At 48.3% G+C, this 19,912-nt stretch overlaps 1 protein-coding gene across 8 annotated transcripts in view; it reads left to right on the forward strand.

Annotated features, from left to right (window-relative positions):
• The first annotated feature begins 208 nt into the window (after positions 1–208).
• Positions 209–19,912, forward strand: part of ECHDC2 (enoyl-CoA hydratase domain containing 2) — a 31,113-nt gene continuing 11,409 nt past the window's right edge. For 2 of the 8 annotated variants that reach the window (XM_033226340.1, XM_033226338.1), the window contains exons 1-4: positions 3,485–3,727; positions 14,087–14,154; positions 14,224–14,311; positions 19,140–19,226. In XM_033226340.1, coding sequence (XP_033082231.1) covers positions 3,607–3,727; positions 14,087–14,154; positions 14,224–14,311; positions 19,140–19,226 — 364 coding nt within the window. In that variant the 5' untranslated portion in view covers positions 3,485–3,606. Of the gene's footprint in view, positions 329–3,479; positions 3,728–3,759; positions 4,278–14,086; positions 14,155–14,223; positions 14,312–19,139; positions 19,227–19,912 lie in introns of those variants that run through there. The other 6 variants (XM_033226339.1, XM_033226341.1, XM_033226344.1 and 3 more) reach the window with 6 other exon arrangements.

A 19,912-nucleotide genomic window follows, 5' to 3' on the forward strand; every position in this document is an offset into this window, starting at 1 on the left:
GTCCCAGCTATTTGGGAGGCTGAGGCAGGAGAATCACTTGAACCCGGGAGGCAGAGGTTGCAGTGAGCCAAGATTGTGCCACTGAACTCCAGTCCGGATGACAGAGTGGGAATCCATCTCAAAAAAAAGAAAAAAGAAAAGAAAGAAAATGAAGCTTTCTCTTTTTCCTCCACAGATCTCATGATCTTTTGTTAACATTTCTTGGCAGGGAAGATGGGATACAAAGTGACCCCTAGCTCCTTCCAAGCATCATCTGGACGAATGCATCAGCACCTGCACAAGCCCCTTGAGCTCAGGTGTCATCCCATCTACATGGGGGAGAAATCAGGTAAGCCCTCTCTGATCCAAGACCTCTGATTTTTAGGTGAAAGTCTGGGAGACTTTGTTTTCTTCAGAGAGCCTGACCCTATGTAGGGCCCTGCAGGAAATGCTCACCCTTTGTGTGGTACACTCACATTTTTTGCAGGGTGTGCTCATGCTCTGTGGGGTATGCTCATGTTTCTGATTTTCTAAGTGTGTTCACATTTAAGGGCACTGGAAGGGATGCCTTCTTCAGGTCAGTGCAGTGGGTAACCCATGTTCTAAGGGAATGGTCTCTGATCAGCCACCTTCTGATGCTCTGGTGGCTTTCATGTTAAACACACAAACTCGAGAAATTCCTACTTTATTTAAGGCTTTAGATTAAATTAGCCCAGGAAAGTTCAAAGACATGCCAAGATATTTTCTGGAACTCCAGCTGGCTGCATATTATGGCCCATTCTTGTGTACATTTTTAAACTGATGGGCGACTTACATCAAGGAAAATTCAGAGTTCAAATCAGCAACCTGCAACTACAGAGTTAAAATGTGGAGTCTTCTAAGTTCTCTATCTCACTGTATTTTTCCCTGACTACTTTTAATCTGTTGACTCTTCTATTGATGTTGAGATAAAACTCACTGTTTATGGTATTACTAATTCCAGGCTACATGGAGATTTTGTTTTTCTTATGCAATTAAGCTGGTTGTAGTTAAAATGTAAACACTCAAAATTTAACCATAAACTCATTTGAAACTGAAGGGAAAAGAAGGGGCAAAAGAAGTTTTTAAATCAAACTCCAGTGAAAATATGTGGGCTTACTAATTCACAACACTCATTTATTTTTAAATCAATTAATTTGGTGGTACCAAGAAGACACAATAGATACTGATATGTTCATATATGTAAACAAATCTAGATGCATACAAACAAAGACCTTATAGCTTTCAAAATTTTGGTCCCTCATTAGATGACCTATTGGAGCAAATAAACTTTAGCCATAAAAGTAAGTCCCAATTTTATTTAAAAAAACAATTTGGATTCAACTGTCTTTTATAAACCAGTGAGTTTGTATCACTATCTCATGACTAAAATTCTTAAGTGAAAGCTATAAGCTCTTTATTTGTATGTGTGTATGTATCTAGATGTGTTTACATATATGTACATATCAGTATCTATTTTGTCTACTTGGTACCACCAAATTGACTTGCAAATAAATAAGTGTTCCTAAATTAGTAAATCCAAATATTTTCCATGCTCTTGTTACTTAAGTAAATCTTTAATAAGCTGGGTTTTAAATTGTTGATAAAATAAAATGAAGACGTTTCAGAATTGAAATGTCTTCAGAATTGTCAGCATACATTTTTGCCTGGGTATAGTGGTTTAACAGTTTTATATTTGCCTTTGCTAGATATTTTAAGGTGTCAGAGTTTGGCACAAAGTTTATAAAACTATAAATCCAGCCCAAAATATAATGATTTTTGTTTGTGTGATTTTTTTATAATCAAGTCTAATTTAATATTGTTAGTTTAATGAAAATAGCTGAATCTTCTGAGTTATTGGCAAAATACCCAAGTATTCAACTTCAAGATTCTTACTTAAGTAAATAACTGATATTAACAGGCTATAAAAGTGGTTAACCAGAAAATAACTTGAAATGATGACTAGTTTTGCCTAATATCTCAGTTGTCATAAATAATCTAGGTAATTTTTTAAAATTAAGTAAAAGTAAATAGAGCAGCCATAAATGTCTATATATTAACTTTCATGTAATTTGAAATCATAAGGTTATGCTAAATTAAATAATAGGGCTGGGTGCAGTGGTTCACAACTATAATCCCAGCACTTTGGGAGCCTGAGGCAGAAGGATTGCTTGAGCCCAGGGAGTCAAGGCTGCAATGAGCCATGATAGTGCCACTGTGCTATCCTATCTACCCACTAGCCTGGGTGACAGAGTGAGACCCTGTCTCTTAAAACAAAACAAAACAAAACAGCAAGAAAAGATAAATTCAATGATCCTAACCCTTGCCTTTTCCTGTACATAAAATAACATTTGACAAGATTAATGATTATTCCTCTGTACTCTATTATCAGCTGTACTCTCAGGCCAAAACTTTGAAAAGACTTTTCTCTAATGTAACTTCTGAGCACATTTGATGCAATTTCTGAGTACATGAAAAACCTCCACAACCTGTATATAAGCTGTGGGCTGAAACACGGCTTTGGAGCAGTCTGATCGACACTCTCTGCAAGACTCCTCCTGGTTTACAATCTTCAACAAGATTGAATAAAATGAACCTTAATGCTTTCACCATTTGATGTTTTTAACCAACAGGCCAGGATTGTTAGTGGCTTTGGGATCTTTGACATGTCTCCCAAGTAGGAGATTGGGGAACACAGAGTATGCACTGAATACTATTTATTGATCTACCCTGAATGAACTAAACAAGGCTACTGCTGACCTCTGCAAAGGCAGTTTGGGTGGACAATGGGGTTAGAAGCCAGAGATTCGCATTCACAAATATTTTTGTGAGCCAACTTATTAAGCACTAAATTGGGACTCAAGTTAAATTTACTCCCATTAAATTTGAGGCACAGGCCGGGCACAGTGGCTCATCCCTGTAATCCCAGCACTTTGGGAGGCCGAGACGGGCAGATCATTTGGGGTCAGGAGTTTGAGACCAGCCTGGCCAACAGGGTGAAACCCTGCCTCTACTAAAAATACAAAAAAAATTAGCTGGGCGTGGTGGCGCGCGCCTGTAATCCCAGCTCCTCGGGAGGCTGAGGCAGGAGAATCGCTTGAACCCAGAGGCGGAGGTTGCAGTGAGCCAAGATCAAGCCACTGCACTCCAGCCTGGCCGACACAGCGAGACTCCGTCTCAAAAACAAAAACAAAATGAGGCGCAAATGGGAGGTGAGGCAGTGAAATTCGCGAGTGTAGACACGCTCAAGGGACTCATTAAATGTCATTTCATTTAAAAAATGAAATTAAGCATATGTGCAAGCAAGGTTCACACCCCATTTAATCTTCACACCACCACGGGGTAGTCACTATTATCCCCATTTTACAAGATTAAAACACTGACGCTGGGAGGTTGACAGGGTTACCCCAAATCACACACACAGCTTCCCCCCACCTCCTCTGCTCAAGTCTCCCTGTCCCCAAGAGGTGCGGACGGAGGCAACAGCCCCTTGGCCCATAGGTGGAGCAATTGGCGAAGGCTTCGCCCGTCGCCAGAACTGCGAGCTCTCAGCGGGAGCCCAGACGGTGCAGCGCCCAAGAAGCGCTTTTTTTCCCAGCCTGCGCCCCGATGCTGCGCGTCCTGTGCCTCCTGCGCCCCTGGAGGCCCCTTCGGGCCCGCGGCTGCGCTTCCGACAGTGCGGCCGGGGGCTCCGAGATCCAAGTGCGCGCCCTGGCGGGTCCGGACCAAGGTAAATGCGCCGTCCGGGGGCGCGCCCATGACGCGACTGGAACGAGGCCGGCCCGGAGGCAGCCGGGGGCGGGCAGGGGGGCGGCTCAGTGCGTTGAAGGATTCGATCTCCAGTCCCTCCCTCAGAGTTCTAGGCGCCCCAAGCCGCTCCAGGCCCGAGAGGTGGGCGGCCACCTTAGGGGCTCCCGACTCTAGCTGGGGGCGGGAGGCCACTGGCAACCTCGGTCTCCTCAAAGGCCCTTTGGGGTCTTCCGACTGCGTGGGAGGGGAGCGGGGTCCGCATGGATAGGACTGGGCCCAGCGGCCCCCAGGCCGGGAGCGGTCACGTGCGCGTTCCCCTCCCCCGCCACTTGACCGGTTCGGGGGCGGAGGCAGCGGAGCCAATCCCGGGAGGCGTGCGGCGACAGCTGGGAGCCCAGTGCGGCCAGCAGGGCGGAGTGAAGAAGGTGCTTCTCCAGCTGCGCCCCTGCCCTGGGCCGCTAGCGAATTTTTGCGTCATCTGGTTCCAGGGAAAAGTTTGCTGCTTCTCCGTCTTTTGGCCAAGATCGAGGGTAGTATGGGGAGGGGGCAGTCAAAGTTCGTGGGTCACTGGCGGAAAACGCCTCCGATTGCCTGTTGCGTTTTTGTTGTTGTTTGGACTTGTGGAGCATTCAGTGGTGCTGATAACGCCCCTCATTCGCTTCTCCTGCCTTGGGTCTCCTCCCCCCATCTCATCCCCTGTTCCCTGCATTTGATACACAGATGGCATTGTACTGTACATTTCGTTGTATTGGTTCCTTTTTACTGGCTTAACACCAAGTTTGAAGGGGGGGGCTTTGCCATAAAATCCAGTTACTTGCCCCCTGCTGTTGCCCACTGTTCCCAAGTGTGCATCTACCACCTTCAGTGGACACGGACAGGCCACCTAGTGTCCCACTTGATGAGAATTTCCTTGACCAGGTGGGATTGCTGAACCTTATACCGCCAATCTCATGCTTAGTTCACTACCCAACTGGCAACAGCTCTTAAAACAGTCAAGATTAGGCCGGGTGCGGTGGCTCACGCCTGTAATCACAGCACTTTGGGAGGCCGAGGCGGGTGGAACATGAGGTCAGGAGATCGAGACCATCCTGGCTAACACGGTGCAACCCCGCCTCTACTAAAAATACAAAAAATTAGCGGGGCGAGGTGGTGGGCGCCTTTAGTCCCAGCTACTCAGGAGGCTGAGGCAAGAGAATGGCGTGAACACGGGAGGCGGAGCTTGCAGTGAGTCGAGATCACGCCACTGCACTCCAGCCTCGGTGACAGAGTGAGACTCCGTCTCAAAAGAAAAAAAAGACAGTCAAGATTATTCTCCCCACTTACAGATTAAAAAACTGAGGCACAAGGTTAAGTTATTTGAATCAGGTCTGATTTCAAAGCCTGTGTTCTCAACCATTAGGTAATCACTGGCTCTTGTAGTAAATCGGTGACTCAAAATACAGACTTGTACATCTGTAAATACAAAAGTATCATGGGTTAAAGACCTTTAGGCTCACTTGCAAATGTCGGGAATCATTTTATCCAAAACAGAATGACAGGGATCAGCAGATTAAGCCTCTGCCCCTGCCAGAGAGCACGAAGGGCAGGAAAAGTCAGTGAGAGAAGGAGAGACAGAAACCAAGATGACAGTGCAGAGGAGGCATGGGGACGAGATCACACACAGAGCCCTCCCAGGGAATGAGTTGGGGTCATTTGATGTTCACATTAGAAGCTGCGGGTTCTGCCTTCCACTGGGGCTGATGGCACCAGAGTACTGTTACATTTTACCTGCTGCCCTTGAACTTGAGGTTGGGTGGTGAACCACTCTTCACTGTTCTTAGCGGCTTTATTTCTCATACAGTCATGTGTTGCTTAACAACGGGGCTCCATTCTGAGAAATGCATCATTAGGTGATGTGGTCATGGTGGGAGCACCACAGAGTGTACCTACACAATCCTAGATGGGATAGCCTACTGCACACCCAGGCTACGTGGTGTATAGCCTGTTGCTCCTAGAATACAAACCTGGACAGCATGGGACTGGGCTGAATACTGTAGGCAGATGTAACACAATGGTAAGTATTTGTGTATCTGAACATAGAAAAGGCACAGTAAAAATACAGTCGAAAAGATTATTTAAATAGTACACCTGTATTGGGCAGTTACCATAAATGGAGCTTGCAGGACTGGAAGCTGCTCTGGGTGAGTCGGTGAGTGAATGTGAAGGCCTAGGACAGCAGGGACTGGTTTGGCACCAGGGACTGTTTTCATGGAAAACACATGGACTTGCAGGGGGACAGATGGTTTGGGGATGAAACTGTTCCACCTCAGATCATCAGGCATTAGATTCTCATAAGGAGCACGCAACAACCTAGATACCTCACATGCGCAGTTCACAATAGGGTTCACACTCCTATGAGACTCTAATGCCACCACTGATCTGATAGGAGGTGGAACTCAGGCGGTAATTCAAGCCATGGGGAGCTGCTGTAAATACAGATGAAGTTGCTCACCTCCTGTTATGTGGCCCAGTTCCAAGCAGGCCACAGACTGGGATGGGTCCACAGCCCTGGGGGTTGGGGACACCTGGCCTAGGACATTACTGTACACTACTGTAAACTCTATAACACTGTACACCTAGGCTACAGTAAATTTACTTTACAAATGTTTCTTCAATAATAAATTAACCTTAGCTTACTCTGTTTTTACTTTATAAACGTTTTAATTTTCTTCAACTTTTCGACTCTTTTGTAGTAACACTTAGCTTAAAACACACATTGTACAGCTGTACAAAAAAAATTTTCTTTCTTTAGATCCTTATTTTATAAGCTTTTTAAAGTTTTAATTCTTAAACTTTTTTTTGTTAAAAACAAAAACACAAGCACACACACAAGCCTAGGCCTATCACTGTCTTCCGCCTGCACATCTTGTCCCACTGGAAGGTCTTCAGGGGCGATAACATGCATGGAGCTGTCATCTCCTATGATAACAATTGGGAATACCTACTGAAGGACCTGCCTGAGGCTGTGTTACACTGAACTTTTTTTTTTTTTTGAGACGGAGTCTCGCGCTGCCCCCAGGCTGGAGTGCAGTGGCCGGATCTCGGCTCACTGCAAGCTCCGCCTCCCGGGCTCAAGCCATTCTCCTGCCTCAGCCTCCCGAGTAGCTGGGACTACAGGCGCCCGCCACCTCGCCCAGCTAGTTTTTTGTATTTTTTAGTAGAGATGGGGTTTCACTGTGTTAGCCAGGATGGTCTCGATCTCCTGACCTCATGATCCGCCCACCTCGTCCTCCCAAAGTGCTGGGATTACAGGCGTGCGCCACCGCGCCCGGCCTTTTTTTTTTTTTAATAAGTAGGAGTACATTCGGCCAGGCCTGGTACAGTGGCTCACTTGGCTCACTCTTGTAATCCCAGCACTTTGAGAGGGTAAGTAAGGCAGGCAGATTGCTTGAGCCCAGGAGTTTGAGACCAGCCTGGGAAACATGGTGAAACCCCTTCTCTACAAAAAATACAAAAATTATCCAGGCATGGTTGTGCATACCTGTAGCCCCTGCTACTCAGGAGGCTGAGGTGGGAGGATGGCTTGAGTCGGGGAGGTCAAGGCTGTCCGATATCTAGGATTCCTGATATTTGCAAGTGAGCCCAAAGTGACCCACGAGTGAGCCATGATCATGTTACTGCACTCCAGCCTGGGCAACAGAGTAAGACCCTGTCTCAAAAAAATTAAAAATAAAAAGTAGGAATACACTCTAAAATAATGGTAAAAAATAATATTGTAACTATATAAACCCAAAACATAGTCATTTATTATCATTATCAAGTATTATGTTCTGGGCCTAATTGTATGTGCTGTGCTTTTGTACAACTGGTAATGCAGGCTAGTTTACATCAGCCTCACCACCAGCATTTGAGTGTTGCATTGCGCTATGATGCTACAGTGGCACTAGGCAATAGGAATTGTTCAGCTCCGTTATAATCTGATGGGACTTATATGTCTCATATGTGGTCTGTAGCTGACCAACTAAAATATGCTGTCATGACTGTAATTAATGGCTCTCCTTCAACTCCTTGGCTGGGCACTCAAGGTTTCTCCACCACAAGCTGACCTTCCATCCTCCCTCCTCTACCCATGGCTCATCTGAAGCTGTGTTACCTCTGTGTTTTGCTCTAGCTGTGCCGTGTCTTGGCTCCTCTCCCTTCTTTTCTGCCTGTGGGAATCTTTTTGGAACTCCCTGCTCTGCTGCCCTCTCCCTGACACTATCCTTTTATGCTTCGTGTTTCTGAACTTGTCTCCCTCCTAGGCTGTTGGCTCTTTGGAAGTGAGGATTGCCAGCTGGGTCCAGCTGTTATTTGAGCAAATCCTCTTTGTTTCCATATGTCAGTTTCCCCTTCTGTATAGTAAAGGGTTGGTTGTTAAACCAGTTGTTCTCCATACTACCCTCCAGTGGTTTCCTTTTTTTTTTCTTTGAGATGGTCTCGTTCTGTTGCCCAGGCCCGAGTGCAGTGGCGTGATCTCGGCCCACTGCAGCCTCCGCCTCCTGGGTTCAAGCGATTCTCATGCCCCAGCCTCCCAAGTACTTAGGATTATAGGGATGTGCCACCATGCCCAGCTAATTTTTGTCTTTTTAGTAAAGATGGGGTTTCACCATGTTTGTCAGACTGGTCTTGAACTCCTGACCTCAGGTGATCCACCCTCCTCAGCCTCCCAAAGTGCTGGGATTACAGGCGTGAGCCACCGCGCCCAACCCTTCCAGTGGTTTCTGTTGACTCCTACCCACACCACCTAGCCTGTGACCCAAGCCATCTGGACAGAAGTTATCCTAGGTCAGCTGCTCAGTGTTATGGTAGGTTCGGTAAGAGTGGGAAGGGTGCAGCATGGCCCCATCCCCGCTACTGGGGCCAGAAGGGCCATGTTCCCAGCATCGGGGCTAGACTAAGAACACAGGGACCTTGGCTGATTCCTCTCCATTTCTCCAGGACCTGGCATGTGGTAGTGCAAACTGAATGCTGCACAATGGAATGCTGGCAGCCAAAGACACCCTGCCTGGCTCCTGGGGGCTCCCAGCTTAAAGTTCAGACACTGTATTAGGTCTGAGACTTGCCCTAGTATCTGGGCGTTTTACACAAACTCTGGCTACTTATGTGCATTATCTCTTTTAGTCCTAACAATAACCTTTTTATTATTTCTCTTACAGATCAGGAAATTGAAGGCCAGAAGGGTGAAGTGGTTTGCCCAAGGCCATGGGGCGGGTGTGTGGCTGAGTTGTGGCTTGAGCTAAGGGCTGTAAGATTTGGCAGTCAGGCCGGGCGCGGTGGCTCACGCCTGTAATCCCAGCACTTTGGGAGGCCGAGACGGGCGGATCACAAGGTCAGGAGATCGAGACCATGGTGAAACCCCGTCTCTACTAAAAATACAAAAAATTAGCCGGGCGCGGTGGCGGGCACCTGCAGTCCCAGCTACTCAGGAGGCTGAGGCAGGAGAATGGCGTGAACCCGGGAGGCGGAGCTTGCAGTGAGCTGAGATCGCGCCACTGCCCTCCAGCCTGGGCGACAGAGCGAGACTCCGTCTCAAAAAAAAAAAAAATAAAAAAGATTTGGCAGTCAGTATTGCAAGAGGGAGATGTAGGTGGAGACAGGAGATGAAGCTGAAAGATAAGAGAGAGTCAGCCAGAGAGAATGGAAGGAAAGAACAGGAAAGCAGAGAGAGGAGTGTCTGCCAGTCCCAGGACACCACGCTTTTATCAGCTTTCTATTACTACCTAACAAATGATCACAAACTTTGTTGCTCAAAGTCACACACACATTTAGCATTTTGTAGTTTCACACACACATTTAGCATTTTGTAGTTTCTGTATGTCAGAAGTCCAGGCACAACTTAGCAGAGTTCTCTGCTTCAGGTCTTGCCAGGCGGGGCTGCAGTCGGGAGTTGGCCAGGCTTGATGGGAAAGATCTGCTTCCAAGGTCGTCAGGTTGCTGAGACCTGAATTCACCTCCTGGGGTTGTTGGACTGAAGTCCTATTTTCTTGCTGATTGTTGGCCGGGGGGCCACCCTCAGCTCCTAGAGGTTGCACGCAGTCCTTTGCTACTTGACGCTCTCCTTAGGCCCATGAGTTTCTCTAATAAGACAGAGCCTTTTATATACTATAACCGAATTACCGAAGTCACATCACCTTTGCCAGATAACCTAATCTCGGGAGTGACCTTGTATAACCTTTGCTGTATACTATTGCTTAGAAGCAATTCACAGGTCCCACCCACATGCAAGGGAGGGGATTATTCGGGCTGTAAACACGAGGGCCACTCTGGGGATCTTGGATCTAGACTGTTCTGAAGTTTGTGGGGGTCAGGGTCCTTGACTCCTCCAGATCTGGCATCTCTGTATCCACTGCAGTCTCTTCTCCAGAGTTGCTCCATTTTCTCTCCTGGAGCCCTGGAGCTGGAAGTGACCCCATTTTCTCTCCTGGAGCCCTGGAGCTGGAAGTGACTGGATGGCCATCTGCACAACTCTCTGGAGCCTCCAGACTTGCTGGGCTCTAAGAGCTCTTTGCAGGTTTCTGGGGAGGCTAAGGAAGTCCAGTTTGCCTGAATGTTACAGTTCTGCCCCTAGCCATAGTTCTGTAATTCCTGGCTGAAAACCCTGTCCCTGGAGAGCCCTGAAGCTTTCATTGGCCCTTCTGTGTCTCCGATCAGCTTCCACTGAGAATGCCTACTTCATAAACACTGCTTGTTCACAGACAAAGCTGAGGACCCTGGGAGATAATAATAAGGGGTCTTTGAAGGCCGAAGGATTGGGGCCAGAGTGGGTGCAAGAGCCAGATTGTGGGGGCCTTGTGGTCGATATTAAGAAGTTGAACTTTATTTTGAGGAAGAGAAGGGGAAAGGGGAGGGACGTGGTCAGATTGGGGTAAGAAAGATGACTGTGACCCAAGTGTGGGAATGAATGTGTGTGTTGGGAGGGAGCAAGACTGAGGACTCAAGGGTCAGGTGGGTGATCCGAGGGATGCAGGAAAGAGCCTGTGCCAGGTTAATGGCTGTGAGAAGCGGTGTGAGTCGAGAGACCTGAGATCTCTTTAAGTGGTTGGATTAGAGGCCTCAGTGACTGAGTGCATTTTGTAGGTGAGGGAAGAGCGAGGTGACAGGATCAACTTCTGGGCTGATGCAAGGTCATTGGCTCACCAATGGAGCAGGACATATCAGTTGAGATATCAAGTAGGCATTTAGCTATTCAGGCCTGGGGTACAGAGGAGAGCTCTGGGCTCCTGGGCACACATGGGAGCCCTGGATGTACAGGAGGCAGGCGTGTGTGAGCTGTGGAAGGGAGGTCCCTCCTGCCTCTCCCGCCTTAGCTTATCCTGCTCTCCCTCCGCCTGAACTCCTCCAGTTCTGGAAGGCACCCTGCAGTCCCACACCTGGACCCTCTTCTCTGCCGCTCCCTCTGCCTGCAACAGGCTCCTCTCCTGGACTGCCCCCTTCCCTGCACCTTGCCAATATGCATGCACACACACAGGCACTCGTGCACGCACTCACATATGCACCTATGCATGCACACTTACATGCACACATGCACTCTTACATCTTTTGCCTGGCCAGTTCCTACTCTCCTGTCAGCTCTCAGCTTAAAGGCCATTTTGTCCTCTGAGAATTCATTGCTGACCTTCTATACTAGGGCTCCCCTCTGCCCACTGGATGCCCCTTACTTGTTTGTCCTTTTTCTCCAAGTTCTCCTCACAAATAGTAATTGTTTAATGTCTGTCTTCCCCGCTAGGCTGTAGGTTCCATGAGGACAGGCCCTGAGTCTGTCCTGGTCTCTGGAATCATGGTGTCTAGTAGAACCCAGCACACGGCAAATATATAAATGTACAAATGAGCGAATGAAGAGAATCAGATTGGCCTTAAGGAACTTAGGCAATTAAAATAATTGGGCAGAAGAGAAGCAGTGAAGGAGTGCAGAGGCATCACCTGAAAGGTAGAAGGAAGGAAAATGGGGGCCTGCCAAAGCCAAGGCAGGTATGTGTCATTATGCATCTGTCCAAACCCGCAGAGTGTACACCATCAAGAGCGAACCCCAGTGTACACTAGGGCCTCCAGGTGGTGACAGTGCATCAGTGTAGCTTCGTCAGTTGCAACACATGTGCCTCTGGTGGGGGATGGAGATTGGGGAAGGGGCTGTGCCTGTGTAGGGACAGGGAGTATATATGTGAACTGTATTTTCCACTCCATTTTGCTGTGACCCTAAAACTGCTCTAAGAAAATAATCTATTGGCCGGGCGCGGTGGCTCAAGCCTGTAATCCCAGCACTTTGGGAGGCTGAGACGGGCGGATCATGAGGTCAGGGATCGAAACCATCCTGGCTAACACGGTGAAACCCCGTCTCTACTAAAAAAATACAGAAAACTAGCTGGGCAAGGTGGCGGGCGCCTGTAGTCCCAGCTACTCGGGAGGTTGAGGCAGGAGAATGGCGTAAACCCGGGAGGCGGAGCTTGCAGTGAGCTGAGATCCGGCCACTGCACTCCAGCCTGGGCGACAGAGCCAGACTCCGTCTCAAAAAAAAAAAAAAAAGAAAAGAATCTATTTATAAATAAATATTATTCTAAGAAGCCAAAGCAGAAAACGATCAAGTGGAGTGTGTTAATGTCAGCAGAAGTTTTTGCCACCGAGAGGTTGAGGCAAGGAGAGAAACGTGTCCCTTGGTTAGTGATGTGGCTATATTCATCACTTTAATGAGAATAATGTCTGCTGAGTGATGGTGGTGGAACCTAGGTGGGAGAAGGTTTGAGTGAATGGAAGGTAAGAAAGTGACTAAATGAGTATAGAAAACTACCAAGAAGCTTTGCTGTTGCTGGTGAAAGTACATTACACAGGCGGGGCCAGGGTTACCGTCTTGTCAAACAGGACAGAACACCAAGCTTCTGTATTTAGTTGCTAACTTCTTACGACAGAGGATCATCTTGATCTGTCCGCATGACTGTGCGGTTAGCAAAACCCAGGCTTTGAGAAACCCTGTAGGTGAAATGCACCAGGCTCCTCCACAGACAATCTCTGAGGGAAAGACGGGGTTGTGGGGAGCACGTCAGGATTGTAACAGGATTTAAAAGACACATGGCAATTTTAGAAATTAGCAAATCTAAACTATGATACCTAAGGATGCACACCTGGGTGATAAAATTATAAAGAAATGGCCAAGTCCGGTGGCTCACGCCTGTTCCCAGCACTTTGGGAGACTGAGGTGGGTGAATCACCTGAGGTCAGGAGTTCGAGACCAGCCTGACCAACATGGAGAAACCCCGTCTCTACTAAAAATACAAAATTAGCTGGGCGTGGTGGCACATGCCTGTAATCCCAGGTACTCGGGAGGCTGAGGCAGGAGAATCACTTGAACCCAGGAGGCAGAGGTTGCGGTGAGCCAGGGCAACAAGAGCAAAACTCTGTCTCAAAAAAAATATTATAAAGAAATATACAGAGGTGATTACTGTTAAGTCAAAGAGTTACTTGTTCAGGGGGAAGGAGGGAGCTATGATTGAATCAGGGTATGTGGTGAGGTTCCTGAGGTGGCCAGCACAGTTCTATTTCTTGATTTGGGTGGTGGTTTTAAGAGTATTGGCCTTATCATAACTCCTCAACCTCTAGAGGAAGAAGTCTGTTGTGAAGAAAAGATTAAGGCCGCGTGGGTAGCTCACACCTGTAATCCCAGCACTTTGGGAGGCCGAGGCAGGCAGATTGCTTGAGCTCAAGAGTTTGAGACCAGGCTGGGCGAGATGGCGAAACCTCATCTCTACAAAAAAAAAACACAAAAATTAGCCAGGGGTAGTGGCATGTGCTTATAGTCCCAGCTATTTCGGGGATTGAGGGAAGAGAATTGCTTGAGCCCAGGAGGTTGAGGCTGCAGTGAGCCACGTTAACCACTGTACTCCAGCCTGGGTGAGAGTTGAGACCCAGTCTAAAAAGAAAAAACAAAAAACTCTGCCCCCAAAAACAGAAAAAAGAAAAGATTAATATGGAGGCAGGGAGTTGTAAAATTAAAGAAAGTGCATGGGTGCATGTATGCTTGTGTGTGTGTGTGTGTCTAACAACGGCAGAAGCAGGCGAGGGCTACTGTGGTGGTCATTCTTCCCCTCCCCATTTTGCTCCACGGTTTACAAGCCCTTCCACTTTCTCTCTGAGGCAGAAAGAGCAAGGGGTTTTCCCTCCATTTTATGGTTGGGAAAATTGAGGCCTGCCTGAGTGTGACTTGTGCCAAGTCACTCTGGTCATCTAGGGCAGAGGCCGCCCAGAGCCCAAGCTCCTGCCTCCAGTCCCCAGCCCACAGCCCAGGATTAGGCAGAGCCAGCTACTTGCCCATGGCTGCCCTGACTCCTTACAGGGATCACTGAGATTCTGATGAACAGACCTCGTGCCCGCAATGCCTTGGGGAACGTCTTCGTCAGTGAGGTAAGAAAGGGTGGGCGCCAGGGTGGGCTGGGGATGGGCTGGGAGTATCTAACTGGGTGTCCTCTGTAGCTGCTGGAAACTCTGGCCCAGCTGCGGGAGGACCGGCAAGTGCGTGTCCTGCTCTTCAGAAGTGGAGTGAAGGGTGTGTTCTGTGCGGGTAGGTTCTCTCTCCTGCCCCCATCCGGGCTCTGCGTGGTGCCCACCAGCCTCCAGGGGCTGGGGGAAGCCTTAGATCAGCTCCAGTATGGGACTCATTGTTGCCATTTTACAGATGTGAATGCAGACTCGGGGAGGAAAATTCCCTTGCCTAGGATCACATAGCTAGTAAGAGGTAGGATAGACTTTAGTTGGAACTTGGCCCCTCTAACCCTTAGATCCTAGTTATTTCGACTATGCCAAATAACTAGGGTTGTTCTGACCCTTCACGGGGGAAATAAGAAAATGGAGTCCAAGACCGGTGCAGTGGCTCACGTCTGTAATCCCAGCACTGTGGGAAGCCGAGGCAGGTAGATCACTTGAGGCCCGAGTTCGAGACCAGCCCGGCCAACATGGTGAAACCCCTTCTCTACTAAAAAATACGAAAATTAGCTGGGTATGGTGGCAGGCACCTGTAGTCCCAGATGCTCAGGAGGCTGAGGCAGGAGAATCACTTGAACCTGGGAGGCAGAGGTTGCAGTGAGCCGAGATCGTACCACTGCACTCCAGCCTGGGGGAAAAAAAAGAAAATGGAGCCCTAAGATGCTCGTAAGGTCAGTGGCCAAGATAGAACTCTATGCCCCTTTGCCTGCCAATAGGATCTTATTCCCTGTCACCAAAGCCTTCCACTGTCCCTGTGTCATTTGGTCCTCACAACTGGGTGAGCACCATGAACTTCCATTTTAGAGATTGGAGGAAAAATGCACACCAGGCCCACAAGAAGCAAGTCAGCTGCCAGTAGAGCCGAGCTGAGAACAAACTCTGGAGGGTGGCTGGGAAGGGGCCGACAGGGGCCACTGTGGATCAGGAGGGGACTGTGGAGGGATGGGAAAGGGGTAGCATGATGCTCAGATTTCAAGGGGAGGTGGCTCAGCCCTTAGGTCTGAGCTGTCAGGGTCAGGGTGCCCAGCCTGGGGTCTGTGCTGACAAGTGCACAGACCCGTTGGCTTGACCCAGCTGCTCTGCCTGCGGTCTTTACCCTACCCTGGCCTCTTCCTTTGGCTCCATCTCTGACCTCTGTGAAGGTCACGTCACACCTGCTCTCCCCCATTAGCTTCGCTCGTCACTCTCCCAGCTAAGCACAGAAAAGGAAGGGGCTGCATGAGGGTCAGATCTGCCTCAACTAGCTCTAGAATTCCTGGGCTAGTTCCTGCCCCTCTCTGAGCCTCAGTTTCCCCATCTCTCACAGAAGGGCTGGAACTGATCAAAGACTTCCAAAGGCTCTCCCAGCTCTGACTTCCTGTAGCCTAGGACTGGAAGAGTCTATTTACCCCCTACTCCTGCTCACCCCTGCATCTGGCCTTGGAGCACCCCACCATGGTCACTCTTCCCGCCAAGGTGCTTGCCCACCTGCATGCCGCCGCGTCCTGTGCCCGCTTCTGTTCTCTTTTACATGACTTTTAAAAAAGAACTCTCAGCCTTCTTGGACCTTGCTGACTCTGCCTGGAAAAATTAGTCAATTAATTAATTTGTAATTTTCTTATTACTTACATATTTTAGAAATTGTGGGCCTGGTGTAGTGGCTCACGCCTGTAATCCCAGCACTTTGGGAGGCCGAGGTGGGTGGATCACCTGAGGTCAGGAGTTTGAGACCAGCCTGACCAATATGGTGAAACCTTGTCTCTACTAAAAATATAAAAATTAGCTGGGTGTTGTGGCCAGTGCCTGTAATCCCAGCTACTTGGGAGGCTGAGACAGGAGAACAGCTTGAACCCAGGAGATGGAGGTTACAGTGAACCAAGATCGTGCCACTGCACTCCAGCCTGGGTGACAGAGCAAAACTCCATCTCAAAAAAAAAAAAAAGAAAGAAAGAAAAGAAAAGAAATTGTGGTGAAATATAAATATCACAAAATTTACCATTTTAACTGTTTTTAAGTGTACAGTTCAGAGTGGCATTAAGTACATTCACAATATTGTGCAATGTCACCGCTATCCACTCCCAGAAGTTCTTTATCATAGCAAACAAACTCAGCCTGTTCAGACAGTGACTCCTTCCCCCTTCCCCTCCAGCCCAGGTAACCTCTGTGGGACTTAGTCTCTATGAATTTATCTATTCTAAATACCTCATACCAATAGAATCATATCGTATTTGTTTTTTGGTATCTGGCTTATTTTACTTAACATGTATGTGCTCAAGGTTCCTCCAAGTTGTGGCAAGTGTCAGAACTCCATTCCTTTTTACGGAGTAACATTCTATTGTAATGAGTAGCATTCTATTGTGTATATATCACATTTTGTTTACCCAATCATCTGTTGATAGATACTTGGGTTGTTTTCACCTTTGGCCACTGCAAAGAATGTCCCCAAGAACATTGGTGTACAAGTACCGTCAGCCCTCCGCATCTGCGGGTTCCGCACCCACAGACTCAACCAACCTCAGATTGAAGATGTTAATAACAAAAATAACAATGCAACAATAAAAAATAATAGATGGCCGGGCGTGGTGGCTCAAGCCTGTAATCCCAGCACTTCGGGAGGCCGAGACGGGCGGATCACGAGGTCAGGAGATCGAGACCATCCTGGCTAACACAGTGAAACCCCGTCTCTACTAAAAAATACAAAAAACTAGCCGGGCAAGGTGGCGGGCGCCTGTAGTCCCAGCTACTCGGGAGGCTGAGGCAGGAGAATGGCGTAAACCCGGGAGGCGGAGCTTGCAGTGAGTTGAGATCCGGCCACTGCACTCCAGCCTGGGCGACAGAGCGAGACTCTGTCTCAAAAAAAAAAAAAAAGTAATAATAATAATACAGATAAAAACAACACAGTACAACAGTTTACATAGTATTTACATTGTATTAGATATTATAAGTAATCTAGAGATGATTTAGAGCAAACTTGTCCAACCCTTGGCCTCTGGGCCACATGTGGCCCAAGACGGCCTTTAATGTGGCCCAACACAAATTTGTAAACTTTCTTAAGACGTGAGTTTTTTTGGTGGTTTTTTTTTTTTTTTTAGCTCATCAGTTATCGTTAGTGTTAGTGTATTTTATGTGTAGCCCAAGACAATTCTTGCAATGTGGCCTAGGAAAGCCAAAAGATTGAACACCCCTGGCTTAGAGTATACAGGAGCATAGGTCATATTGCAAATACTACAATATTTTATACAAGGTGCTTAAGCATCTGTGGATTTTGGTATCTGAGGGAGTCCCGGAACCAGTCCCCTATGGATAAGGAGAGACTGTATCTGTTTGAGTCCTTGCTTTCAAATCTTTTGGGTATATACTTAGGACTAGAATTGTGTGGTAATTCTGTTTAACTTTTGGGAACTGGTTTCCACAGAAGCTGCATGGGTTTACACTCCCACCAGCAATGCACCAGGGTTCCATGTCTCCACATCCATGCCAACTTTTTGTTTGTTTTGAAAGCCATTCTAATAGATATGAGGTAATATCTCATTGTGGTTTTGGTTTGCATTTTTCTAATGACGATGATATTGAGCAACTTTTCTTTTTTTTTTTTTTTTTGAGGCGGAGTCTCGCTCTGTCGCCCGGACTGGAGTGCAGTGGCCGGATCTCAGCTCACTGCAAGCTCCACTTCCCGGGTTCACGCCATTCTCCTGCCTCAGCCTCCCGAGTAGCTGGGACTACAGGCGCCCGCCACCTCGCCCGGCTAGTTTTTTGTATTTTTTAGTAGAGACGGGGTTTCACCATGTTAGCCAGGATGGTCTCGATCTCCTGACCTCGTGATCCGCCCGTCTCGGCCTCCCGAAGTGCTGGGATTACAGGCTTGAGCCACCGCGCCCGGCCTGAGCAACTTTTCAAGTGCTTATTGACCATCTGTATATCTCCTCTGGAGAAATGTCTATTCAAGTCCTTTTCCTTTTCTTTCTTTCTTTTTTTTTTTTGAGACTGTTGCCCAGGCTGGAGCGCAGTGGCATGATCTCGGATCACTGCAACCTCTGCCTCCCAGGCTCACGCAATTCTCCTGCCTCAGCCTCAGCCTCCCTAGTAGCTGGGATTACAGGTGCCCGCCACCACACCTGGCTAATTTTTGTATTTTTAGTAGAGACACGGTTTCACCATGTTGGCCAGGCTGGTCTCGAACTCATGATCTCAGGTGATGTGCCCACCTCGGCCTCCCAAAGTGCTGGGATTACAGGTGTGAGCCACTGTGCCTGGCCCTTTGCCCATTTTGAATTGGGTTGTTGAGTTGAAGGTGTTCTTTATATATCCTAGATATTAATCCTTTATCGGATATATGATTTACACATATTTTCTTCCATTCTGTGTGTTGTCTTTTCTTTTTTATTTTTTGAGACGGAGTCTCTCTCGTCACCCAGGCTGGAGTGCAGCTGGCGCGATCTTGGCTCACTGCAGCCTTCACCTCCTGGGTTCAAGTGATTCTCCTGACTGCCACCTGAGTAGCTGGGATTATAGGTGTCTGCCACCATGCCCGGCTGATTTTTGTATTTTTAGTGGAGACAAGGTTTCACCATGTTGGTCTTGAACTACTGACCTCAGGTGATGTACCTGCGTTGGCCTCCCAAAGTGCTGAGATTGCAAGCATGAGCCACTGCACCCAGCCATTTCTGTGGGTTGTCTTTTTATTCTGTTGATAGTGTCCTCTGATGCACAGAAGGTTTCTGTTTCGATAGAATCCAGTTCACCTTTCTGCTGTGTCACACCTTCGTCTGATGCTCTTTTCCCTTGACTTCCTTCCCCGGGTTCCTGGTGTTTCTCCTTCCTCGCTGGCTGCCTGTCCTCAGGTCTTCTTTGCTGGATCCTTTAACCGCCTGGGATTCCATAAAGTGCCATTTTCCTGAGGGCTGGTACCAACCCCTTGCCATCTGCAGGTGCAGACCTGAAGGAGCGGGAACAGATGAGTGAAGCAGAGGTGGGGGTGTTTGTCCAGCGACTCCGGGGCCTGATGAATGACATCGGTGAGGATCTGGGTGTGGGGTGGAGGAGGGGGTTTGGGGGTCCCTGCCGATGACAGCCCCGCCACCCCCACCAGCATCTAAGGAGAGTCTTCTTTCTGTTGGGAGTTCTGTGGGAAGACAGATGCCTCTCCCAGGGGGATGGGAGAGGATGACAGAGGGCAATTCTCCCAGCTTTTGCATCTACCCTCAGGGTTCAAGCCTGGCCATTCCAAAGCAGGTCAGTTTCCCCAAGCATGCTTTCAGGCTTTGACAATTGCTGTTCCCTTTGCCTGGGATACCCCTTCTTGGTTACTTGAACTTTTACTCACCCTTCAAGCCCCCCAGTACCTCCTCCTCCAGGAAGCCTTCCCAAGGCTTCCCAAGCCACCCTCCGAGCTTCCTTTTATTGGAGCACTGATGATCCTGGGTCACTAATGCCTGATACACTTTGTCTTCCCCATGAGACTGAGCCCATGGGAACAAGGGCTATGTCTGATTCATTCTGTGTTCCCAGTTCCTAGCACCCAGCACAGGGCTTGGCACACAGAAAGGCAGGTCCCAGGGAGGCCAGCAGATTAGGCCTACACAGGGATCATCCAGCCCATCCTCCCATTCCTGTTCCCTGGCTGATTCCATAACTTTCCCTAAAGGGAAAATTGGCTTCTAAGATAACCTGGCTGCGGGAAGCAGAGGTTGCAGTGAGCCGA

This window comes from Trachypithecus francoisi, unplaced genomic scaffold (genome assembly GCF_009764315.1).
Source record: "Trachypithecus francoisi isolate TF-2019V2 unplaced genomic scaffold, Tfra_2.0 Lachesis_group12, whole genome shotgun sequence".
Taxonomy (NCBI): Eukaryota; Metazoa; Chordata; class Mammalia; order Primates; family Cercopithecidae; genus Trachypithecus; species Trachypithecus francoisi.